Here is a 26,481-nt window from a genome sequence, read left to right on the forward strand (position 1 = left end):
ATAAACAGAGGGAGGGCCTGTGCAGGCGCACAATGCAGCAGCTGGGGAAGAAGCCAGGGGGTGCAGGTACAAGGTGCTGGGGCAGGGGGAGGGATAGCATCAGTGAAGATGCAGCCCAGGGGGCCCACAGCTTACTCTAGTATGGTCTGCGGTTGTGTGGCCCCCACTGATGTGACACACGAGGTGTTTGGTTTGGCCACCAGGTGCTGACATATTTGTCATCCCCAATCAGAGTGAGGCAGAATTGTGTTGAGAATTAGGCTGAGGAGCAGACATAGTCAGTCGAATTGCTCACAGACCTGAAGTGAAGCAGGAACATAAAATACTCTGATAGATTGGGGCTAGACTTGCAAGATTGAAGATCCTTTGCTGAAGTTGAAAGTACAACCTACAGGAAATGAAGCAGGGCTCATAAGATCACTGACTATTTCTTTGTATATAGACTATATTGTGTTTAATGTGTCAGGCAGGAGATCACACAGAAGACAAGGATAAAAAGCATTGTGTATTTACAGCTTGCTCACTGAACGATTCAGGGATACAATGAAAACAATATGTCTTTATTTATGAAGAAGCTATCATTTTGCAGTAAAGTGTTAGATTTAATATAGTTCAACAATGTTTATTGTTTGAGGCTTCTCAATTTTAAGATCGCTCTTTTATCCATTGTATGACTTACTGCATATACATTCTTAGATGTTTGTAGTATTCTTATTTAACTGTCTTCATCTCACTTTATTTTTTCTTTTATTTTAGATAAGGGAATTATCCACTAAATCAGTAGCAAATATCAAACCATATGATGGTAAGTGCAGGAAAAGACTATACATTAATTCCGTTTCAGAATCAAAATCTAACATCTTAATACTAAATATTAAAACAGTTATCCCAGTACAAACATGGCAGTGTATTTAAAAAAACAGATATAGAGAATTTAATTTTGAAAACCAAGGAGCACTTGCAGCTTAACTGTGCTTCCTATTGCGATAGTGGCACTGCTTCCTTGTCTGTTTTCTGTTGATTGTCCAAACTGATTTGTTTTGCAGCCATGAGCACTTGCTGGACACACAGCAGATTTATCTTGAATAGTGAAGAAATATGAAAGCAGTGGTATCTAATAATTTTATAAGTTAAAAAATGTAACTTCTGGCTTGGATTTAAAAAATGAACCAAATATGTTTTTATTTTATTGTTGGGTGCCTAAAGGCAGCATAAATTTCTTCTGAGCATTTGCTTTTCAAGTACAGTGAGGGACAGATATTGAGAAGGCAGACGAAATGGAATAATTTATCCAAGTATTAGCCATTGTAATAATGCTTTACACTTACATCGCCTTGCACTGAAGAACTTAAGGACATATACACACAATTAAATCTCACAACACTTGTAGAACAGGAGAGTGTTGCAGACCACATCTCCCCTGTTTGACACTGCAGACACGTTGCCTGGGGTTCCTACTTCTTTCTCTAGACATCTCGTGTAGCAAGGGGCTGATCTATTAAATCCTCACAATATAAAGGGTTTATTTGGTACTTCCAGGTTCCAGCCCTTTCGTCCTTTGCCCTTTCAATTTATTATTTTCCAGGGCTTGAGGCTGTGGCTTTTGCTATGGTGCATAGTTCCCTTTCTGATTTGGAAACTTTGCCAATCCTGTTCCAGCCTCTGGGTCTCTTTGGTGAGACTTTTCCCCAGGTCAGTTTCTGGCCTGGTTCCTGTGCTCTAATTCCTTCTTTCCTTGGGGCAGAATGTGCACTGTTCCCATTTTTGGGGTTATACTTGAATCCTGACAGGCTTTCCTCCTCATCCAGCAAAGGAAGTCTTCCTTCCAGGTCCCTCCTGATCAACTGGGATCCTGCTTTTCTCTGATTTAAAAAAAAAATCCCCAATTTTTGGATTGAAAAAAGAATCCAAAATCCACATTTTTCCATGATTAAAATGAAACACCACTAATATATAGATATATAATATCTCCTTATAGCACCAAGATTTTTATGTCCATCCACTGACACCAGCTGTTGGATACAATGTTGGCCCCATTGTATAAAGCAGCTTTCTGCTACTTGGGCAACTCTGTTGTATAAAATTTAGTTTGTTCATTAAAGAAACAGATTTTCTATTTTATAAATGTGTTTGAAGGACATATTTTCTGTGTTTATGAATGTAACAAGATAAAGTTGCTGATGTTACCATAAAACATTTGTTAATATCTTTTTCTTTTTTTTCCTTTTTTTTTTCCTGTTTTAGTGAGCAGTCTGGCACATCAAGTAGCAGAACCTAAATCAAGTCTACCAGGTATGCATGGTAAGTTTCTATAATAGATTCAGTTCCAGTGCCCACAGATCTAACACTCAGTCTTCACAAATTCATAATCTATGGGACTAGTTCTGTAATAATAAATTAAACAGAATTCAACATGATTAATTTTGCTATAATCCTCACATGACATGTATATGTAAAACAACGGTGCAAAGATGAGTAGATGTGAAAACTAACAATGTTTTAACAGTGATTCCTACCAAATGGATGGTTTATTACCTACCTAGTATATTATGTTTTGTAATTCATTTTTCAGCTGAACTTGATAACTAACAGTGGAGAGGAAGCAAAATTGTGAGTTTCTATTTGACAAATGTTGAACAAACTGGTATATACATAAACAGAGCAAGTGAATAGTTTACTGTGAATCTTGTAGTTTCAATCATTGTGGGGGAAAAGCAACAAAAATTATCTAAACATTAGATAGTCATCCAATCTGGATGGTTCTGTATGTACTGTAAATTGGTAGTTAGGGTTCTTAAGCCATAGCATGGTGATACTGTTAGATATTAGCAAAAATATGTTGTCATTGTCTTTAATTATCCCATGTTAGGGATAATACCGCAAAGACCCCTTATTCTTTTTTTCTTGTTCATTACTAAAGGCTGGAAAGTATTCTACCTATTAGGCCCCTAAGTGTGATTCTATTTCATCCTGCTCAAGCCCATGAAAAAAAAGTTGTTTATTTTGATAATATGCCATCATTTTAAGAGTAAGTCACAAAAAGCAGGAAGCAGGGGGAAAACCTATCTGTTATTTGGTTTTCAGGTCATGAAGATTTACTTAAAAAGCTGCTCTTTTCATTCAAACAAGTTCTAATGGACCAAAATGGTGATGTGGCTGGTAATAAAGAAACCTACTCTCAAAAGTAGATTAGCTATGAATTCATAGTTTAAGGATCTAGAGTTCATGAAGCAGGTGTGCTTCTTCAGTTACAGCTCCAAGGTGTTCATTTTTCACATTTGTAAAACACTACATGTTCATCTTTTTGTACTGGTGCAGCAGAAACAGTTTTGTTATTGCTAATCATTTTCACTACCCTGCCTTAGTGAGGTCTGCTTATTTCTGATTATTACCTTCATTCTTTGTGTTCCTGCTGTGGATTCTGTGGTGTTTTCTGAGATTTAAAAAAAAAAGAGATTACTCTTGCTTATTAGTATACAAAAGTCCAATATTAGTTTATTAATGGGGGTATTTTGCTTGGAACATTTTGCTGATGATTATTTTACTTATGCCTTCAGGTTTCGCTTTGTCTCTCCCTTTTCTTCCCTCCTCCGTGTAGATATTTTTGCTCCTTAACTTTCCAAATTTGTGGATATACAAGTTAGCAGAAACTTGAGAGTTGTCCTAAATTGCCAAAGATTTTCATGAGCTTTAGTTGGATCTCCAGTAGGTGGAGTATGAGTGTATCTGACACTGAAAACCTAAGGATTTGTCTATCATTTGAAAAATACCACTCATCTTTCAGTATTAGAATGTTTGTAAAATAAGAAGGTTTTTAGCTTTTCTGCAAAATAGTTTCCCATGTCAGGAGTATCCAGATTATTCCTTTTTCTTTTGGATAGAATTATGAAATTTTGCCTAAGTTTATATTTTCCGAAAGTGCTTGAGGGACTTAGGAGCCCAAGGTATGTTTGCACAGCACAATGCAACATGGTGTAGAGCTACTTGAGCTAGCTCAGCTGCAGGAAGTAGTATAATTATATTAGCATGGCACTAAGACACATGTCTACCTAGCCTGGGTGAAGCACTCTTCTAACCTGGGTGTACTGTCTGTGGTACCTAAGCAGGTTCAATATCTCTACATAGCACTTCATTGTGCCATGGAGCCATGTCCTAAGTCTTATTTTCAAAAGTCACTTGGGAATGTAGGTGTATAAAGGGCTTGTCTATACTGCAGCGTGCCCTAGCACTAGAGGGCATAAGCAAACCCTGCCTCTTCAAGGCCACTGACTTGTTCCAGATATGGGAGTCCTCTTGCAAGGCTGTTCTTGCCTTGTCCCCACACCCATTCTTGAGTCCTTTATCCCTGCAGAGACCCCAGGTTCTGCATGCACAGATCCTGGTCTCTTCCCAGAGCTGTGCAAGGGGCGGGGAGCATTTCTTCATGACTCCACCTGTCCCAGGGAACCCCAGGATGGGTTGAGCCCTTCCACCTTTGCCCTTGCACAGCTTCAGGGTGACTAAATGCTCAGAACAAAAGGCAGAGGTGCTGGAGCTCAAATCCTTCTGGGACTCCCCCAGACAGCGGGGAAGAGAGAGAGGCAAGAGACGGGGCAGACTGTCAATCGTCTGGCCCTCCTGTGGTGGGGAGGGAACTGAAGGCTTAGAAAGCTTGCCAAGGCTGAAGCTGGCCTGCTCTGGCTGAAGAACTTGCCTTTGAGGCATCTATATAGGTGTTCCAGTCTCCTGGCTAAAGAGCTGTGCACCCCATCCCCAACCTATTTATTCAGCATTAAGAATTTCTTAGCCCTGGAACTGAATGCCAACCCCTAGCTGAAATCTGCATTTCAAAAGGGATGTGGCAAGCCTGGAGAAGGTTCAGAGGAGGGCTACCCACTTGGTGAGAGGGCAGGAAGACACGCCCTACGAGGAGAGACTGAGGGACCTGAACCTGTTCAGCCTCAGCAAGAGAAGGCTGAGGGGGGACCTGGTGGCTGCCTACAAATCCATCAGGGGAGATCAACAGCAAATAGGCAGAGCCCTTTTCTCCCCAGCACCACCTGGGGTGACAAGGAACAATGGTAATAAGCTGATGGAGAATAGGTTTAGGTTAGAGATCAGAAGGCAATATTTTACAGTTAGGGTGGCCAGAATCTGCAACCAGCTTCCCAAGGAAGTGGTCCTCGCCCCTACCTCGGGCAGATTCAAGAGGAGGTTGGATGATCACCTGTCTGGGGTCTTGTGAACCCAGCATTCATTCCTGCCTGTGGCAGGGGGTCAGGCTAGATGATCTGTTCAGGTCCTTCCTGACCCTAGCTACTATGATACATGAATTTAGGCATTATTAAAAAATGTGCCTTTGACATAATTCAAGAACATTCATTTAAAAATGACCAGCTTAGAAGCATATATGTATATTGTGTAAGTGCATTGCATGATTTTTCCATTAATTTCTTGGCAGTGAACTGATATACATCTATTTAAAGTGTGCATGCATCACAGAGCAGCTGATACCTCTTTGAGCACAAAATCTGGTTTGAATGCATGAAGTAATTGAGACCATATCTTTTCTGTGCACAGTGATAAAATGATATGATAATCCGGAATCAGCATAGAACGCAACTAACTGATGTAATAGGTGGTTTATGATTCCTTAATTAACTTTTGCTTATTGACATAAGATGTGACATTGACATACTTCCTTTCTTACAGATTCTAGAATATCATTAGATATTAGAAAACATTATAGGATCGGCTTTTGAATATATCCTGGGATTGTATTTCAGTTTACAGCAATAGATTTTAGATTTTACACTTCCATTTCATTTTTATTTTGGGTAAAATCAAAAGCTGTCTAGGACAGCTGCTTTCTTAGCATTGTGTTGTATTCAGTGTAGCATAATGGAGACCAGACTCGTTACTAAAGGTGTTAGGCACCACCCCAATATAGATAACAAACTAATAGTAAAATGATACTCCTATTCGCACTGAAAGTACTTTATCATTGTGTTTTAAGGCCCCTAGTAGATGTTCATTAAAAGGCCCCATTGGATCTGATGTGCGATCCCAACAGTTGCACTTCCTGCGAGGCTACACGTGTATGGCAGGAGGCACAATTGTAGGATCAGGGATCAAATACCAATCATGCCATCATCCATTTGCATATGATTTTTTTTGCATATATTGCTGGAGATTAGTTATTTTACGAAGCATGGTAGGGAAACTGTGTATCCCTTATTTTCTTTAAATAATATAATTGTCCAATTAAGAGATTTAGGTAATCTACATATCTGGTACACCCTGCCCTGCTACAGTCCCCTCCAAATTAAGCCTGGAAGAAGGCATTTGGAAGGATGTGAAGAAACAGTTATAATCTAAGGGTGGATTTATTTGTCAATCAGGAAATTGCTTGGCATGCCCAGTACTTGGCTTCCAGGTGGCTGTGAAAGTCCTATGGTGATCCACAGTGATGGAGGAACTAGAAGTAATTACAAAAACCTAGTTTTGTATTCTGGTGCAAATCAAGGTGATATGCAAAGCTCAGAATTTTTGTTTCTATGTACATATCACCTTTTTCTTCATGTTTCATCTTGAGCAATGAAAATGTTTTGGAATACTCTTACTGGTAGGCTACACATTTAAAATGCTGGGAAGAATGCCAGAGAGGATGTTTTCAGTAGTGGGGAGGGTTCTTGACTCTGCAGATTCCTTTATCCATGAGTCCTACAGAGACTTCAAGACCATACTTTACAAATGTTACTCATTCTTTTGTCTTAGTGAATGGAGAGGGAGGAGAGAGGGGTTTTATTTTTGTTTGGAGGTTTTGTTAGTTCACCTTTAATCTGTTACTTACATTTCACTTGTTTGTGTCTTTAGAGCTGGTGATGTATGCATTTTATAAATTAGAAAATAACTGTGTTTCCATCAAGGGATATTATTTCTTTTGCCTCTTTGCTCTGTCAATGTCCATACGTGCATGCCTATGTGTATGCATATTCACAAAGACAAAACAAGCTCATCTGAAGTTCTGTAAATTGAGGTACTAGAAGTTGTTCAATTTAAGTTTCAAAACTTGATGCAGTAGATTCCTAACAGATCACCTAATGTGCCACTTGCAACTCAGGTAATGTAAGGAGGAGAGCAGGTATACAATGGAGGAGAGCAGGTATACAAGATTGTCTGTGCGGGTGTTAGTAAAGACAGTGTTTTTAGGAATACTGTTGCTAACTCCTTATAGGCATACTATAAGGATTGCATGGATTGCAAATTGGCTGAAGGGCCGTACTCAGAGGGTAGCGGTGGACGGGTCATATTTGACTTGGGAGGAAGTGGGCAGTGGAGTCCCCCAGGGCTCGGTCCTTGGGCCCGCACTGTTCAATTTCTTTATCAATGATTTGGACGACGGGGTGAAAAGCAACCTGTTTAAATTTGCTGCTGATACCAAAATTTGGGCTGAGGTGTGCATGCTAGTAGGGAGGGAAAGACTGCAGCAAGACCTGGATGGGTTGCAGGGGTGGGCTAACAAAAACAGGATGCGTTTCAATACTGACAAGTGCAGGGTGCTGCACTTGGGCAGTAGTAACCAGCAGCACACTTATAAGATGGGAAACTCCCTTCTTGAGAGCATGGAGGCAGAAACAGATCTTGGAGTCATTGTTGACTCCAAGATGAACATGGGCCAACAATGCGAGGTCAGGGTCGGCAGGGCTAACTGGACTTTATTGTGCATCCACAGGTGCATCTCAAGTAGGGCCAAGGAGGTGATCCTCCCCCTCTACGTGACACTGGTCAGGCCACAGCTGGAGTACTGTGTCCAGTTCTGGGCGCCCCACTTCAAGAGGGATGTGGACAACATTGAGAGGGTCCAGAGGAGGGCCACCCGCATGATCCGGGGACAGCAGGGCAGACCCTGCAATGAGAGGCTACGGGACCTGAACCTGTTCAGCCTTCACAAGAGAATGTCTGAGGGGGGACCTGGTAACCGTCTGTAAACTCACTAGGGGGGACCAGAAGGGGTTGGGGGAGACCTTGTCTGGAAGGGTTTGGGGGAGACCTTGGAGTGCCCCCCGAGATAACAAGGAATAACGGCCACAAGTTGTTGGAGAGTAGTTTTAGATTAGACATCCATAAGAACTACTTCACAGTTAGGGCGGCTAGGATCTGGAACCAACTTCCAAGGGAAGTGGTGCTGGCTCCTACCCAGAGGGTCTTTAAGAAGTGGCTTGATGCCTACCTGACTGGGGTCATTTGAGCCCAGTTTTCCTCCTGCCCAAGCAGGGGGTCGGACTTGAAGATCTACAAGGTCCCTTCCGACCCTACTTCTTTGATTCTATGATAAGCAGCTCCGGAATTACTCTTTCAGTGCATGTACAAGCATGTGGATAAGCTGACAGGCTGTAACATGAAAGGTAACTGCTTTTGGGTAGTGATAGTGCTTCAGTCTCCTTCAAATTGTACTTGTCTAACTTCAGGTGATCCAACAAGTACTTACATTAACAGACTATTTTTGTGATTAGTGTGTGGAAGCAAGGCTGGTAAAGAACTAACTCAGCTACTTCTCTGACAAACGCTTGTAATTGTTGAGCAGAATATTGTGAGACAAGGGGAGAAACAACACGCAGAAGGTTAATACTGTCTTTAGATTTCACACAGTTGAACAAGGTGTGTAAACCTGGAGATGAGGGGTGAGGGGCCCAATCAAGCTGTTAGAAAACCTTGGGTACCCCAGGAAACCATTTTCATCCCATAGATACTCAGAGGGGAAAAGCTCCTGAAGGGCCCGGTGTGTTAGAACAGGGCTGTCCAACTTCAGAGTGGCCAGGAACCACATGCTGCAAGAGATCACATCAGCAGGGATTGCACACGGGGAACATGGGCCTCTTAGGTTGCATGCGTGTGTGGGTGGGCACTCCCCCTGTCCTTGCTGTATTATGAGTCAGGCAGGCAGGTACTCTCCCACTCCACTGCACCGTGCACAGGTGGGTGGATGCTCCCCTGGGTGGTGCAGTACCCACACCTTCAGCTCCCTGTGGGTTCTCCTGTGGTATTGCACTGAACAGGCACTTCAGGCTGCTGGCACTGTGAGCTGTGCCATACTGTGCTGCAGTGCACCTCCCGCTAGGGCATGGATCTGAAGCAAAACCTGTGGGGATCCCCAAAACCCTGGATGCTGCTGCAGGTGAAGATATGGGGACACTGGTGGTTGGGTGGGAACTCAAGGGCCTCATGTGAACCCCTCACAGACCTGCATTTGGATGGCCCTGTGTTAGAAGCCTGAGCTGTAAACCGGGTCATGCTTTCTTGTATTAGATTCTGTTTCAGGGAAAGAAAAGTATTTTTATGCTAAGGGCCAAGAGATGACTTATTCCATTAGAAAGACGTTGTTAGTGGTGTTGAGTCTTACCCCACTGCTCATTCAACTACCTAGCCAGGTTGATATCAGCTGTCAGTTATGCATGCACAAGGTTTCTGTGAATGGCACACTTACTTATATGGTTTCCACTACTATTATCATTATATTGTTTTTAATTCCTAATTTTTCTACTATACTTAAGGGGGAGAAGCAGGTGACAATATGATGCATTATCGGATTATTTTAAATCCTGGATTCTGGGTGTTGGGATTTTCCTGTTATCGGAAAACTTCTTAACAAGGACTTTTGTGTGATGACCAAATACACTTAAGTAGATGGAACATGTAAACAGGTTGGGGATGAACTAAATGCAGTTACGTAGCAACTGGCTTAGTGATAGATTCCTGCTGATTCCAGCCAGCAAAGCAGGCTCCTGGTCAGTCAGTCTCTGAGTCTTGCTTTTAATTATTCTATAATAAATGATAATGGTAAACCCTGTTAGCTTTCTCTGATGATATAGCTTGTAAGAAGCATTCTCAAAGCTTCTAATGTATTTTAAATTGTATGGGAGCCAAATTAAGAGACAAATCTTAAGTCTGGTAACTTGCTTAATAATTAAGTCAGGGGTTGAGCAATCCTTTAGAGGTGGGCGTGGAGAGAAAGTAATTAACCTACTGAAGTTTCTGAACAAGCAGTAGAGAAGTTCTTATTTTTTATTGAAATAAGAATGTTGTTTATGCAATGTAGTTTTTTTAAACATCTAGCTAAGCGTCTTTGTATCCCCTTCTTGATCAAAAAATATAATAATTTAAAAATGTAGTAAGAAAAGGAAAAAAAAACACCATAGTCTCAGTCATATAAAACTCTAATGAAGTCAGGATAATGTGTATTAAACTTGTCAGTCTTTGGGAAAATCATTTAATTGGTTTGCAGAAGCTATGTTTTCAGCAGGGATGATGAGGGCACTTCATAAATTTATTGGAGCAGGGACAATGTAATCCTGACTGCACTGAAATAGGATTTTTTTTTCATTAATTTTATTGGGTCTTGGGTTTTAACTTCTGTCTCAGTTATTTATAAAGCATGATCCCACAATAAGTGCATAACATCCCAAAATGATAATTCTCCAGTTTAATAACTTTGCTTATTTATGGGGTTTACCTTAAGTTTTTGAGATCTTCTATAGCCTACCATTTCATTTAATTTTTAAACTCTTAATCCCAAACTGCAAATACACTTCAATTTTTTTGCAATATTTTAAATTTTCTAAAATTTTACCTTGAAAAAGAAAACTGAGCCCAAAAAGAAATTAATATTGCTTATAGATGTTGAAAAAAGACTAAATAAAAAAGGGCGCTTTAAACTCATCACACCCCCACCAAGTGCAACACATGCCCAGAAGAGGCATTGCATTATTTGGACCCAGCTCACCCAACATCTGTATAGATCAGGCATTTCAGTGGGGCTTTTTGGTGCTTTTGTCTAAGCTCTTTGAATCATCAGCTTTAGACAGAAATGCCAAAAAGCCCTGCTGAAGCGCCCGATCTATATAGACACTGCAGATCTGGGTCAGATTAATGTGCTGTCTCTTCTGATAAAGCACTGTTTTGTTTTGTTTTGTTTTTTTCACGTCTGTAAGCAACCTACGTGATTATTGTAGTCTCCAGCCTTCTGCTACCAAGTGTGCTTCTGCTTACTACTTCTGCTTGCTACTATGAATAGTTGCCCTGAATTTGGGTTTTTGGATTTGTGCAGTAAGTTAGCAGCAGCGGTGGGTGGGAGAAATACCAGGATGACATCAGCATGTGTTCTTTGGCATAACTTTTCTACTCTGGACCTTGACTTTCTTCTGTCCTGTTTGTCTGCTATTCCTATTTTTCCTCATTAATAGAGCAGACAGTCTTGATACATATGCTGGAGCCCATAGAGGAGCTTTCAGAGGAGGAAAAAGGTAATGGTGGGTTCAGTCCAAAATGTAGTGTCATTAAATTTTATTTTTTTTGGAAATAAAAATTGAAAACTTTGTTTGATACCTAGGCCATGGACAGGCATTACATTTATGGTGAGATGTATGACCTTTTAGTGCTGCAGAAAGAGAACGTACAGCCATTCAGGCAGAAAAAAACATGATAATTGCACAACAAAACGTTAGCTCTTGCCAGTAGCAACTTCTTAGCCATGCAGTGATTTCCAGCACCATGTGAATACCTGTACAGTTATGTGTAGCACAACAAGGTGTGCCTTGGTCCTCTAGCATCCCAGGAAGCTTTGTTCCTTGCCCTGCCCACCCTATCCCTCCAGGGAGTCTTTCTTGCACCCCATACTCTACTGCCCAAGGGAGGCAGAACTGGACTTACAGGTTGCTGCTCAGCCCTACCTTTGTGAATAGGATAAACTTCTTGCCCAAAAAGGCACAGCGGGAATACACCTCCCAAATTCCCTGGCCATGCAAAAAATTCCTGCTCCTGTCGCTTCAACATCTTTGACATTTTCTACAAGGACACCAAGCAGGTCCTCATAGTTGGTTGAGCTTCTGATCAGGTACTTCAGAAAAATTGGCTCTTGTAAATGGCAGGGCTGGTGTGGAGGGGAGAATCGTCAGTGCTTCTCCTAAAGGGGAGGGAGTGTCAGAATAGGGGGTGCACGTGTGGTTTGCATAGTGACTGGGTGCTGTAATTCATAAAGGCCATGGCTAGGGCAAACAGGAGACTCTTCATTGTCTCTTCTGAAGCAGAGAAAGCATCAGAGCCCTGTGAGAGACAGTGCCTTGGGCAGTGCAGATGGGAGGTGCACATATGTCTAGTCCAGTGAGTGGTTGTTGTAATTCACAAAGGCCTTGGCTGGGGCAAAGGGGAGTCCCTACTACAACCCTCTTGAAGTAGAACCATGTCAGAGCCCTCCCCTTGCCACCAAACTCATGCAGGTTGACAAAGCAGGTGAATTGTGGGGGCAGCACCCACTGGATAGCTAGGGATGCATCCCTCACTGCCTCTCCCACTGTGAACTTGCCTATTCTGAACTAGTTAGGGAGTCAGGGACCACATGGCCAAAGTCTCAGTCATGTCTGCATGGTCATACATAGCACTGAGCACTAGCCTGCGCAGGAGCTGAATGAGCTCTCTGGCAGAGTGGTAGTGGGATTTGACTGTGTGCCAGCAGGAGAATGACACATGGGGGATCTGTTGACCCTGCTAGATCTGAAGCTGCAGAGCACGTAGGTGTCAGGAATCCATTTGAAGCTGGGAGTGAAATTGATGAGCCTTTGGCAGTGGAAACTGAACTGGTGCACTGTGGCTCTGCACTCCTAGTCTTAAGTACTAGGTTTTAGGTGGTCTTTACTAATGGTTTGGCCTCTGAGGGAAGACAGGTGCTGGCTCAGAGTTCATGAGCCAAATTACCAGATCTGGAGGGAAATCTAGGGACTGAGTACACAACACAGGCCAAAGTCAGGGTCCAGGAATCAGATGCTAAGAATAATCCACAGGTTGAAATCTGAGAACAGAGCTAAGCAAGGTCAGGAAACCAAGAAATAGATCTGTGGGGAAACCCAAAGCCAGAATCTAGGAACAGAGCCAAATACAGGGAGTGCAGGGACCAGAAGCCCCAAAGCAGGCCGGGGTCAAAACTGTTGGCTGGCCTAGAAGTCTACCTACTTCCACAGCAGAGACTAAATTGATAGGCAGTGCTGCCAGCAGCCTAGGTAGCTAACCCAGGCTGGGCTGCTTGATTAGAGTCCCCCACCCTGAAGGGGTGTCTTTCAGGCAGTGGCCCACATCTTTTCTATGTTCCAAGTATTTTGTTCCCCCTCTGATGGGCATGAAACTTCCATTGCTATATTTGGGTGACTTCCAAGGGGCAGGAACAAACCTCCAGAGTTCTGGGCACACAACAGGGTCGGGCCTTCAGGGCTCTGAAGGTGGAGCCGAGTTAAAACACTGGACAAATATTTCTGCAGCTCAAGAAATCATTGCATACAGCCCCCTACCCTGTGATGGAGTACTGCCAATACAGGTCCTTGCCATGCTCTGGCAAAAGCTTGAAGGCCACGGACTTGAATGGCTATATACACATTTCATGCCACGTTTTCATAGCACTACAAATTTCCTGGAATTGCTCAGCACTTCTAATGAGTGCCTGTCCATACCCCTAGAGTCTTCTTCAGTAGGATTGAGCATGTTTTGTGTAACTTGCCCACGTTGGTCTCTTTGATGTATGAATGTCTGGTTTCTTGTTGGTGCCTGTAAAATATTATGAACAGTATATTCTAATGGAGATCTAAAAATATGATGCAAGGTAACTTCTTAGGCCTATTCAATAAAGTGATCTATTTACGCAAAGAACCTTGTCTGCCTGTGTCCTTAAACCAACACAGTTGCAACCTATACCCCTATTTATTTGGATGTCTTTATTTTACCCAGCAATGTCCAGCTGGTGACTTACAGGCTGCATGCAGCCCACAAGCCGTTAACTCATGATCCATGGGTTCCAGCCCAGGTGCAAACCCCCCTCCCATCATTCCCACTGTTGCAACCAGGATCTTCAGGTTCCTGTTCCCTCCTTCAGCATCTGCTTCCTGCTTCTGTCCCTGGGGGCAGAGAACCTACAACCCATTTGGCAAGAGGGTCTAGGGTGGCCTGCTTGCACAAGGGACCCATGGCCCACATTGCATGCAGCCCTTAGCCCTTCAGAAGTTGGATAGCCCTGATGTTACTTATGAATATATTAGATGAGGCCTATTTTTATGTCTGTAAAACAGTAATAGTAGCTAACCAGAGAAACAGAGTATCTGATTAGTTAACATAAAAGCATATGGTTAGATTCTTTGGTTTGCTAAGGACATTTTTTTTCTGAGTAAACTTAAAGGGTCCATGATGGTTAATGGAGAACACCCTTGTTTGGTGGAACTCTCCACAGGTTTAAACTGGGGGAGGTTGGCACCATTGCCACTAATACTTAATGCTTTTCCAACTCTTAGCATTAGGGGATGGCGTATGGAGCAGGTTTATGATGGAGCAGAGCTCTGAAGCACCTAATTTTCTCTTACAATATCTAAGAAATATTTTGCAAGTAGTGTAAACTTGGGCTATCCCTAATTTAGCCCAGTTTAGCCTAATTTAGCCTAATTTAGGCTGAGCAACTCCGAATTTGGATGTACAGAGACACCACACCACAACAAAGATAATTAAATCACCTATTATGATATCCCGTCCATGTGACAGTGAGTAGTATCCAATATATCAGCTAGTGGCAATACCTGCTGTCCTACATCTATTGCATAGATGGCTGTGCAGAATTATATATTGAAGTAAAAGTCCTTTCTGACCTTCATACAAAGTCAGTTTAAACCCTAAGGGGAGAGATGCCGATACCATTTTAAAATCTTAATAGTTCTGCAGACTATTTGAGTAAAAGAAATCTTCCCAAGGAAGAATCAACTGTCCTAATCTATCTGTAATATAGATTTCTTGCATTTCTACTCTAGTTCTATCAATGCTTCTGTTTGCCATCTTCTGCCTTTATAGTTTATCTTCATTCCTCTAGTGTACCCAAAGATCCACTGTGTAGTGCAAAATAGAAATAAAGACTGCACTGTATAAGCAGGCCAGAATATTTATTATCCATTACAAACTGTTGTAAGGGAGAGTATAAATGTTTCTGGGTCTGAAGACATCTTTTTGAGAAAACATTGGAATTGAAATACTGGATGAAACCCAAGGTCCATGTAGTCCAGCACCATGGCCAGTGCTAGAGGCTTTAATTCAGCAGTCAACAACCGCTTCAGCCAGCAGGCTGAAATGAACCTGCTTGGGTCTGATACAGCCAGCACAAAGAACCAGCTACTGGCACTTTTCCTAGCAACGGTGCAGGTATCTGCTCTCAAACTGCCAAGGTCCTTCACTGCCAAACACTCCCCAAATCTCTCGGTTCTGGGCCAGGCCAGCTCCAGTGGCTTAGGCTGTGGGTTGTAGGTTGTTGACTCCTGCTTTAACTCAGTGGTAGGCAGAATGGGATCTTCCTCCCATTTAAAGTCTAATCTTGTTCTCTACTAGAGAAAAGCTGGTTTAAATGCTATTCCTATTTTTTTAATTAGGATAAGTCTGGAAGTTTTATATATTATATTATATTATAATTGTCTGTCTCTAGAAAGATATATATATTATATAATATACTAATATAATATCTCTCTCTCTCTCTAGATATAGCTATATACCTATCTATAGATAGATAGATAGATAGATAGATAGATAGATATTATATCTATAGATGGATGTTCAGTCATTTTTCTGTATCTCTCTGGAAGTTGCTGAAGCTAGTAACTCAGTGGCAATGAGGCTACATTGAGGAAAAGAGCTGAAAAGGAAGCAGACAAAAGGTTTAAATGAGAATCTAATTTTTTTTCCTCCCCATTTACAGAGGTTTCCCATTCCCCAAACTATGCATTGCACCTAAAAGACTATTTTAATGGTTTAGGAAAACTGCTTACTTTCTGACATAAAATACAATTCTACACAAATTACAAATATTGTTAATAATAGAGAAACAAGAAATTGAAAATCAGACAGAGAAATATTAATTGGACTATAAAAAGAGATGCAAAATTAAAACAGTAAGGTATGTATAGGATATGTTGCTCTATCACATTGTAGCTCTTAAAAATAAATTTTCTGTTTTGGTTTTGACATTGGTTAATTCTGAGTTTGGGCTTAATACAATAGTATTAAATGCATTAATTTTTTGTTGTTGTGGTCAAGCCTGGCATCTTAAAGGCACTGGACTTTCAAAATGTTTAGTCCTAGCCTCCTAAAAGTCAGGCTCCTTTAAGGGTTCTCATATTGGGCAGTTGCAAAGTATACTAGCTGCCTATAAAATTTCAAAATCCAAATAAAGACCCAAACAGATACTGTCCTGCCCAGCACTTTCTTAGTACTACATAAGGACTGTTTTTAAGATCCTCTTTTCTTTCGAAGTCATGAAAGGGATCTTCTCCCAGGTTTCCTTAGTAGTAATCTCAAAACTCAACTAATCCATCATCTGCCAACCTGAGGCTTACATTTCTTGTCCCACCTGGACACAAGTTTAAGTTCCTTTTTTCTAGCAGAGCAGCAACCCCCAATACTACCTCTCGCATCTTGTCCCCATTTCTCAAAGCCAGTCCCAGAGTGCTGTCTCCTCCTTCCTGAACTACTTCTCTGTCTTAGGCTGTCTCCTAACTAAGCCCTATTTTAAAAGAAGGCTTAGTCCTCTATGGTTGTTTTTGCTTCCTCAAATACATCCAGGTGAAGCCATGAACACTGACTACTCCAATTAAATCCTGCCCACATCCAGGTGAAGCCCTGAATGTTAACTGCTCCAGTTAAATTATTCTCTATAGCACTAACAAAGCATTAATGCATTGTCACATACTAACTGTAAAAGCAGAGGCGTTTGCTTGTGACTGTATCAGAAGTCAGTAAGCACAGAAAACATTAAAGCTGAATTGAACTGCGTTTTAATAAGGCTTATCATGACCACATCTATTTTAAAAATCAGACAGTACTAAATCAGACATTATATAAACAGCACAGCCCAGAGCATGGATGGTACTTGGGGATGCTGCTCCAGAAAGAGCACTGGCAAGAATTAGTGCTGTACAGTTCTTTGTTGGTCTTTCAGAGCAAGGAGTTTGGATTTACCATATCCCTTTCTGGGGTATTACATACTCCCACTCTATGCCCTGGTAGGCATAATGGCCATGATTATTTGGTAAGAATTAAGGCAAATTCTACAGTTTAGGAAGTGTGACGAATCTTATCCCACTTTGCCCTTGTATGCCATGTAAGACCCAAGCCTAATTTATCTTTTACCTTTTTACTTACCTATTAAGGATTTAGTATTATCGTATAAGAGTTGATGATATTACAGATGTATAAAACAAGAAATAGAATTGACGCTACCTTCTCTGTTTTATGCATGTGTGATGCTCTCTACTCTCACAGAAGGAAACTACATCCTGTGGACCCTAGTAAAGCAGAAACTATGTCATTATTTTGGAACACATTTTAAGAGGAGGAGGAAAGTCACTTGCTTGTCATATATCTAGTTAGGAGACATGAGCCAGAGTCCAGCTGTGTTGTTCCATGCTAAATTAGTTATCACAGATCATTTTCCTTTCCCAGAAGGGCACACAGTTCCCTCCATAATTCCATATTTATGCATATAACTTTTTGTTGTTGCAGCATGAAAAAAGCATTGACACTCAAGGCAAGTGACTATTTGGAGGTTATTTAAATGATGGATTCTGAGTGCTCTAATTATCGTAAGGTAGTGCTAGACATTTTTAAGAAAAGAGCAAGACTGAACAAATACAATCCAACTAAAAAAAATATTGACATTTGTATGCTGTTATAAAGAATTGCATGCTTAATTTAACTATAGTATGTGTCCCATGTACTATGCATTTTAAACATTTTTTCAATGCGATTTTCTTATCTTATTTCAGAAATAGAGAAAGGCGATCACAAAATAGGCAGAAGTAACCAGCATTTAATAAGCGCTTTGAAAACGCATCCTTCATTAACTAAAGAATTACGAGCTGTTTTGGAGCAGGCCCTGGAGGAAAAGTTGGAATCCTTGGGAATTAAAATGGTAAGGTGCTTTTAAATTAATAGAGGGAAATAGTCCTTTCTCCTACCTTTTTCCCTTTCCCCTTCAGTTTCTATCACAGCTCTCAAAGCTACTGTATCCTACTAACCTTTCTAAGTAGAAGTCCACTGTCATTATAAGCTAGAGAAGCTTGCTTAAGGGGATTGCTGAAACTCCCCCAGGCCTTAGGATTTTATCTCTAATTCCCACTAACTAATTCTAATTCTCTAATTCCCAAGGTGAGAGTTTTCAGTAGTTCCTGTATGAAAAATATAGTGAGTTTTTGATACCCTTTTAATATATGCCTTCATCCATCTTTCCTCAGTACTGCATCCCACAACCTTTTCCCCCCTAAGGTACAGCAAAATCAGAATCAATAAGTATGGATTAATAGTTTAAGGCCATGGATGTACATTATAATGTTATAAGCTGGGAGAGGCAAAGCTCCCAGCACAAACCAGGAAAAAGTCTCATTATAACTACTGCGTTCAAGGAGGCAAGCTATGTTTGTTGCTGCAAATGGGTGTGTGCCACAACTTGTACTAGTAGCAGAAGCAGTTGGTATCAGGCCCCTGGCAGACATTACACTTAAGACATGATTAACCAGTTAATCACATTTTAAGTAGCAACCCAGCCACACGTTCATGCAGTTAACGGCGTGATAAAACATAGAATGTGTACTAACTTTGTGGTTGTTTCCCATCTCACTGGGGTCTTGAAGCATTCCTGTGCACTGTCGGAGCTGGGAGCATCAGTGGGCTGATTGTCACCCTCTGCCTTGGGGTACACCAGAGCCCTGCAAGACCCCAGTATGCTCCTGAGGCTGGGAACACCAGTCAGCTGATCATTGCTGCCAGCCTCAGGAGCACACCAGAGCCTTGAAGGATTTCTCCGCGCTCCCTTGGCTAGTAGTGCCAGTCAGCTGATTGGCGCTTCCAGCCACAGGAGCACATTGGAGCCCTTCAAGACTCTGGTACGCTTCTGTGGCTGGCAGCAACAGCCAGCCTGCTGTATTACCGGTGCAAGGGAAGCTCAGGATCAGCATCCTGAGCTCCCCGTGCACCAACAAGTAGCAGTCAGCTGATCAATATTCTCTAGTCACGATTGGCACGCTAGTCAGCTGATCAATATTCGCAGCCATGGGAGTGCATTGTAACCCTTTGCTCTAGTGTGCTTTTGAGGCTGGAAGCTCAAGTCAGCTGATTGGCATTCCTAGCTACAGGAGTGCACTGCTGTGAAGGGCTCCCATCCACTCCCATGGCTGGGAATGCCGATAAGTTGACTTGTGCTCTAGCCACAGCTGCACCGGGTACCTGGCTTGCTACTTACCGGTTCACGGGGGGCCGACAATCATGATCGCGGGCTCCCTCTGCATTAGTAATAGGGTGCAATTGGGATCCGATTCCTGATCCCCCAATCGCACCTACTGCCATGCACCTGTAGTATTACAGGGGGCTTGATTGTTGGAATTGCAGCTCATATCCCATCACGCCTTTAAATGAATTGAATGTCTGTCAATAGCTTGAGGGACCTTTGTAATGCTGCCTCCCCCAGTGTATTATAAAGTACCTGCTTCAGCACTGTGTGGGACACTTCAAGAAAGGTGCCTGGCTTCTGCGTGACAGCAGTGGAGAAAGTCCTAGGATTTACCTGGCACCTCTTTCTGAGAGGAAGACAACACCACTTTCAATCTGTAAGGGCAGCAGCATCAACATTCCTTGTTGTGGTCTCCTTAAGCTATTACAAATCGGTTATGCCAGATTATAATGACGTATCTGGCTTCTCGTTCTAAGCCTGCATTTTGTGGAGTCCTCAGCTGCAGCAATAAGTAGATGCACATTTTGCTACAGCAGATGTATTGTCAAAGGGTTGAACTGGACAGTTCTGTTATATAGCACTCTGTAGACCTTTTTTTAACCTGCTGTGCAGACCTGCCAGAAGATAAGATGGATGATGAACAAGGATGACTTGCTCTGGGACTATCTCCAGTCTCGGCTGTAGGTTTTAGATTTCATAGATTTCATAGACATTAGGGCTGGAAGGACCTCTGAAGATCGAGTCCAGCCCCCTGCCCAAGGGACAGGAAGTCAGCTGGGGTCATAGGATCCCAGCAAGATGAGCTTCCATATTTCTCTTGAAGCATTCAATGTAAGTGCATGTACCATCTCCAGTGGCAGGCTACTCCAGACCTTGGGGGCTCAGACAGTGAAGAAATTCTTTCTTATGTCCAGCCTGAAACGGTCTTGCTGGAGTTTATAACCATTCGACCTTGTCATCCCTTAGGGCACTCTGGTGATCAGTCATTCCCCCAGATCCTGGTGAACACCCCTGATAAACTTATAGGTGGCCATCAGATTGCCCCTGAGCCTGTGCTTTTCCAGGCTAAAGAGTCCCATAGCTCTCAGCCTGTCATTGTAAGGTCTGTTTTCCTGACCTCTGATCATGCATGTGGCTCTTCTCTGGACTCTCTCAAGCTTCTCCACATCCTTTTTAAATTGAGGAGCCCAAAACTGGATGCAGTACTCCAGCTGCAGCCTCACCAAGGCCGAGTACAATGGGAGAATGACGTCCTGGGATTTGCTTGAGCATCTATGGATGCAAGCCAGCGTTTTGCTTGCTTTACTGGCTGCAGCATCACATTGAAGGCTCATATTCATCTTGTGGTCAATCATGACCCCCAAGTCCCTTTCATCCGTAGTGCTAACCAGCATAGCGCTGCCGAGACTATAAGGATGCTGCACGTTTTTTCTCCCAAGGTGGAGAACCTTGCATTTTTCAGTGTTAAACACAATCAGGTTATTGTCCATCCATTTCTTGAGCCTGTCAAGGTCAGCCTGGATCACCCTCCTGTCCTCAGGTGTGGATGTTTTACCCGAGATTTTGGTATCATTGGTGAATTTGGCCAGTCCGCTTCTGACTCCAATGTCCACATCATTAATGAAGATGTTGAACGATATAGGTCCAAGGCCAGAGCCTTGTGGGACCCCACTGGTCACAGGGCACAATGATGATTGACTTCCATCGACCACCACCCTGTGGGTCTGACCATGGAGCCAATTCCCCAGCCAATGGATTGTGGTGGACCCGAGGCTGCAGTTGGTCAGTTTTGCCAAGAGGTGATCATGGGATACCAGATTGAAGGCTTTTTTGAAGTCAAGATATATGATGTCAAGCTCCTCTCCCTTGGTGCAGGAAAAAAAGGAGACTGGTAGGGAGAGGATTGTGCTAGACCCATGAAATGATGAGCAGCAGCAGGAGTACATCAGAATGTAGAAGACCAGTGTCTTAGAAATCTGTGCAGAGCTAATCCCAGGTTTCCTTTGTCAGGGGAAAAGCTGCTGGCAATAACTATGTGGAAGTTGCAACCACTTTGGAGGGCTGAAGGCTAGGGGTTGCCTGGTGTCAGACTAGAGCAGGGGCGGGCAAAATATGGCCTGCAGGCCAGATTCGGTTGCCAGGCCATTCCATCCAGCCCACTGGACCCCTAAAAAATTTAGAAAATATTTATGTGCTCCTGGCTGCCTGTCAAAGATGACAGGAGCCAGGGGCATAGATTTCATAGACATTAGGGCTGGAAGGGACCTCGGAAGATCGAGTCCAGCCCCCCACCCAAAGGGCAGGAAGTCAGCTGGAGTCATAGGATCCCAGCAAGATAAGCATCCAGTTTGCTCTTGAAGGTGTTCAATGAAGGTGCTTGAACAACCTCCGGCGGCAGGCTGTTCCAGACCTTGGGGGCTCGGACAGTAAAGAAATTCTTCCTTATGTCCAGCCTGAAACGATCTTGTAGTAGTTTGTGACCATTCCACCTCGTCATCCCTTGGGGCGCTCTGGTGAACAAACGTTCCCCCAGATACTGGTGGTCACCCCTGATAAACTTGTAGGTGGCCATCAAATCACCCCTGAACCTGCGCTTTTCCAGGCTAAAGAGCCCCAGGGCTCTCAGCCTGTCATCGTAGGGTCTGCTTCCCTGACCTCTGATCATGCGCGTGGCTCTTCTCTGGACTCTCTCAAGCTTCTCCACATCCTTTTTGAATTGTGGAGCCCAAAACTGGACGCAGTACTCCAGCTGCGGCCTCACTAAGGCCGAGTACAGGGGGAGAATGACGTCCCGGGATTTGCTTGAGAAGCATCTATGGATGCAAGCCAGCGTTTTGGTCGCTTTACTAGCCGCAGCATCGCATTGCAGGCTCATGTTCATCTTGTGGTCAGTGATGACCCCCAAGTCTCTTTCTTCCATAGTGCTAGCCAACACAGCACTGCCGAGCCTATAAGGATGCTGCAGGTTTTTTTTCCCAAGGTGGAGAACCTTGCATTTATCGGCGTTGAACACCATCAGATTCTCGTCCGCCCACTTGCTGAGCCTGTCCAGGTCAGCCTGGATCACCCGCCTGTCTTCTGGTGTGGATGCTTTTCCCCAAAGTTTGGTGTCATCGGCGAACTTGGCCAGTCCGCTTCTGACTCCAGTGTCCACATCATTAATGAAGATGTTGAACAGTATGGGTCCAAGGACAGAGCCCTGGGGGACCCCACTGGTCACAGGACACCACGATGAGTGACTTCCATCAATTACTACCCTCTGGGTCCGACCCCGGAGCCAATTTTCCAGCCAGTGGATCGTGGGGGACCCAAGGCGACAATTGGCCAGTTTCTCCAAGAGACGATCATGGGACACCAGATCGAAGGCTTTTCTGAAGTCAAGATATATGACATCAATCTCATCTCCCTTGTCCAGGTGATAGGTCACCTGGTCATAGAAGGAAATGAGATTGGTCAAGCAAGACCTACCCGCAACAAACCCATGCTGGCTATCCCTTAAGATGTTGGCGTCGACCAGTCCATTAAGGATGGCCTCCTTAATAAACTTTTCTAAGATCTTCCCCGGGATAGAAGTCAGGCTGATGGGCCTATAGTTAGCCGGATCCACTTTCCTCCCTTTCTTGAAGATAGGCACCACATTGGCCTTCTTCCAGTCTTTGGGCACTACACCAGAGCGCCAAGAGTTTTCAAAGATCCGCGCTAGAGGCTGGGCTATGATGCTCGCCAGCTCCTTGAGTACCCTGGGGTGAAGATTGTCAGGGCCGGCTGACTTGAAGGTATCCAGCTTCTCAAGATGTTCCTTCACGAAGTCAGCATTAATGGAGGGCAGGGGATCACCCTCGCCCGGACTTCCCGGCCCTGTAGCGGGCACGGGCATCCCATGGGGCCGATGAAAGACCGACGCAAAGTACCTATTTAATAGGTTGGCTTTTTCCTGGGCGTCAGTTGTCAGTTGCCCCATCTGGTTCAGCAGGGGTCCAACGTTGCCCCTGCTTTTCCTCTGGCTCCCCACATATCTGAAAAAGGACTTTTTATTGTCCTTGATGCTCAAAGCTAGCTGGAGTTCAGTGGCAGCCTTGGCTTTCCTGGTCTGCTCCCTACAGGACCGGACCAGTGCAGAATAATCCTCCTTGGAGGTGACTCCCATCCTCCATCCTTTGTAGGCCTTTCTTTTTAGCCTCAGGAGGTCTGCTAGGTCCCTGGAGAGCCAGGGGGGCTGCTGTGCCCTCTTGCTGCCTTTCCTCCGAGATGGAATAGACTTAGTTTGTGCATGGAGGATCGCTCCCTTGAGGAGCAACCACTCTTCTTGAACTCCCCTCTCCCTGTGGTCACAGTCCCTTAGGGCCTCACTGACAAGCCTCCTGAGCTTGTCAAAGTCGGCTTTCCTGAAGTCAAGGACTTCCGTGTTGCTGACTGACTTGCCAGCTTTTCGACGGCTGGTGAAGGTGATCAGCTCGTGGTCGCTGTCACCCAGCTTCCCATCGATCACTAGGTCGCCGACTAGGTCATCCCCAGTAGCCAGTACCAGGTCGAGCAGCGCTTTGCCTCTCATTGGCAGTAGGACCCAGGGGGAGCCTGCAGCACGAGGCAGGAGCCCAGCCCTGCCCCACCCTCAGCCATTTTTCTGCTTCCTGCCTCTGCCCTGCTCCAGGACCATGTGGCTCCTGGCTGCATGGCTGGACCAGGCAGCACAGGTCCCTGCTGGTACAGGGGGGATGTTGGCACAGAGGCAGAGGGACAAAGAGAGAGTGTAGGCAGGGGTAGAGTGTGTGTGCAGGCAGGGACAGTGGGTGTATGTTTGTAGGGCGAGTCCCACATGCACACCCCACCATACACATGCACCCACACCCCACCTTGCACTGCCCTACATGCAGACCCACACCCCACATATACCCATGCTCCCCACCCCCCACAATATACAAGGATGAGACTTCTTTTTAAGCTATTATATACAATCGCCTCTATGCACATTACACAAACACATGTAAACCAGGACAAAAATATTTTTGAAATAAATTAATTAATTTTGTAGATCTTCACATTTTAGAATATGATTTGGTGCTTTTCTGGTTCCGAGATGGCAAAACCTCTTGCTATACTTCTGGAGGCAGGGGGCGGGACTTCTGGTGGCAAAGGTCAAAGGTAAAGGCACAGGACTTACCAAGATGGCTACCAGGGGGCGGGGATACCCATGTGGCCCTCAACAGCTTGCAAAAACTTGGTAAGCAGCCCTCCACCCAAAATAACTGCCCGCCCCTGGACTAGAGAGAGAATTACCTGCCCAAAATTGTGGTTGCCTGCTGTGCTGTATGCAACATCTGTAACAGGAAGGGTGAGGTGGGCAGCACTTGCACAGGAGAGGCAGAGGGACTGACAGCCATTCGAGCAGGAAGACGAGGAGGAGCCCCAACAGTTCTTCCGAGACCACTGCCAGAGATGCCCTGTTTGGAAGGCACTGAGCATCTTCATGAGGAAAGAGCATGAATGTTCCTGTGTGTTACTGAGTGCCTGCTGTGGGCACCCTCTGTACAGCTCTGAGATTGCATGCGAGACCACTGCTTTCATTTTTCCTGTTCTAGAGGGTCATTGGGTGCAGATGCACTCTGTGGCCCCCTTCATGTATTGTTTTCCTCTTGGCATACTGTATTCTCAGTAGGCCTGTGCATATCTTTTACTGTGCCCTTAATATTTCTCCCTTTCTCCAAAGGAGTGGCTAAGGTAGGGAGACCCAGGCCCAACCAGCTCCACTGTCCAGGGTATAGAACTGCTATGAGAGTAGCTTTAACAGAGCTAATAGCTCCCATACCACCCACAACTCGCTGGACCACTTCCTAGTTCATTTTTCGTGCAGGTTCCATTTTGGGGTTACTTCTTCCTTCCAAAAGTCCCTCCACCTGCTGTGGGCTTTGTATGCAGCATCTCACCTGGATATCTCCTCCTCCCTTGTGCATGGTTTAGCACTACTCCTCAACCCCTGGAACTCATGCCATTTTGGCTGCCCAGTCTACATTAAGTCCTTCCCCCAGCTCACTGCCTCTGTTGATCAAGACAGGCTTAAGTATATTTATATTAAACATGATGTACATGAAACAGCAATGTGTTATTTTCTGCAGGGTGTTCGTGGTATCCCAAGTGACCATTTAAATAGAATTTTACTTGCTATTGAATCTGCTAGAGAAGAGAAAGAGAAACGGATGCCTGACATGCAACTAATCCGGGAAAGCCTTGAACGTCAGATCAGCTTCAGAATTGAAGAGAGGTCATCATCATCTTGTAGTAGACTTGTTTCCATCCCCCATCGTTCTTCAGAAGGTTAGATAATTTTATTTTACTGGTTTCAGGATTTTGTTTTTGTACTTGTTTTTGAAACCCAATATAATTCTAGTGCATATATTTCATTCTCAAAGTAAAGGGTCTATGTGTATAGTTATTTATGGCTACCTTTTGTAATCTTTTTATGCAGATCTTTCATGCTGTATTTTTGCTGCCTACTAAATGACATTGTTTAAACAGTTCTATACTTTTCATTTATTTTCAGAAATATTTTCTAAAACTGGGCAAAATTCATGGCTGGTTTTCAGAGAAATTTAATTTTTTCATCTTTTCCTTAGGTGTATTCCACTTAAGGTTCCTCACCAACAATGACCTTCTAATGTTGAGATTTGATATTTTATTTTGTAGATAAACAGATGTTGATTCAATTAGGAACTACCTTATCAACATCGTTAGAAAAACCTGTAAAATGGACTTCTAAAACTGTACGCCCAGCTGGACAAAAAATGTCTGTTGCTGAAAACACATCTACACCAAAGTAAGATTTAGCATTTTCTTAGCACTCCTGCCACAGATAACTCAAATATTATTGTCCTAAAAATGTTACAAGTTTGTTCTTTTCATGTACAAGAGAGCTGATATGCCTATTTCTGACTAATGTTAATAGGAATTATCACAGAATGCCCATTCCTATATATAAAGGAAGACAGTTTTCACTGCATATATAGTGGACAATGGAAGTTAAGTAACTTGTTTTATTTCTTACAGACCCAGGAAGCATGTTTTTATAGATGGAGTTTCCAGAAGAACATCTAGCATTGCGTAAGTTTTGCTCACTTCTGGTTTTGAAGATAATATTTTTTAGTGATCTGAGCTTACTTAGATGCTGATAGATCTAGGATGTGAAAACCTATTATTAAGCTAAAATCACAAGCATT

The 26,481-nt window shown here is 43.5% G+C and overlaps 1 protein-coding gene across 8 annotated transcripts in view; it reads left to right on the forward strand.

Annotated features, from left to right (window-relative positions):
• DZIP1 (DAZ interacting zinc finger protein 1) overlaps positions 1 to 26,481 on the forward strand; it is an 85,079-nt gene that overhangs the window by 44,454 nt on the left and 14,144 nt on the right. For 7 of the 8 annotated variants that reach the window (XM_059721120.1, XM_019486954.2, XM_059721118.1 and 4 more), the window contains 6 exons: positions 757 to 805; positions 2,245 to 2,301; positions 17,811 to 17,956; positions 25,384 to 25,582; positions 25,952 to 26,081; positions 26,312 to 26,365. In XM_059721120.1, the coding sequence (XP_059577103.1) occupies positions 757 to 805; positions 2,245 to 2,301; positions 17,811 to 17,956; positions 25,384 to 25,582; positions 25,952 to 26,081; positions 26,312 to 26,365 (635 nt within the window). The remainder of the gene's footprint in view (positions 1 to 756; positions 806 to 2,244; positions 2,302 to 17,810; positions 17,957 to 25,383; positions 25,583 to 25,951; positions 26,082 to 26,311; positions 26,366 to 26,481) is intronic. The other variant, XM_019486956.2, reaches the window with a different exon arrangement.

This window comes from Alligator mississippiensis, chromosome 1 (genome assembly GCF_030867095.1).
Source record: "Alligator mississippiensis isolate rAllMis1 chromosome 1, rAllMis1, whole genome shotgun sequence".
Lineage (NCBI taxonomy): Eukaryota > Metazoa > Chordata > Crocodylia > Alligatoridae > Alligator > Alligator mississippiensis.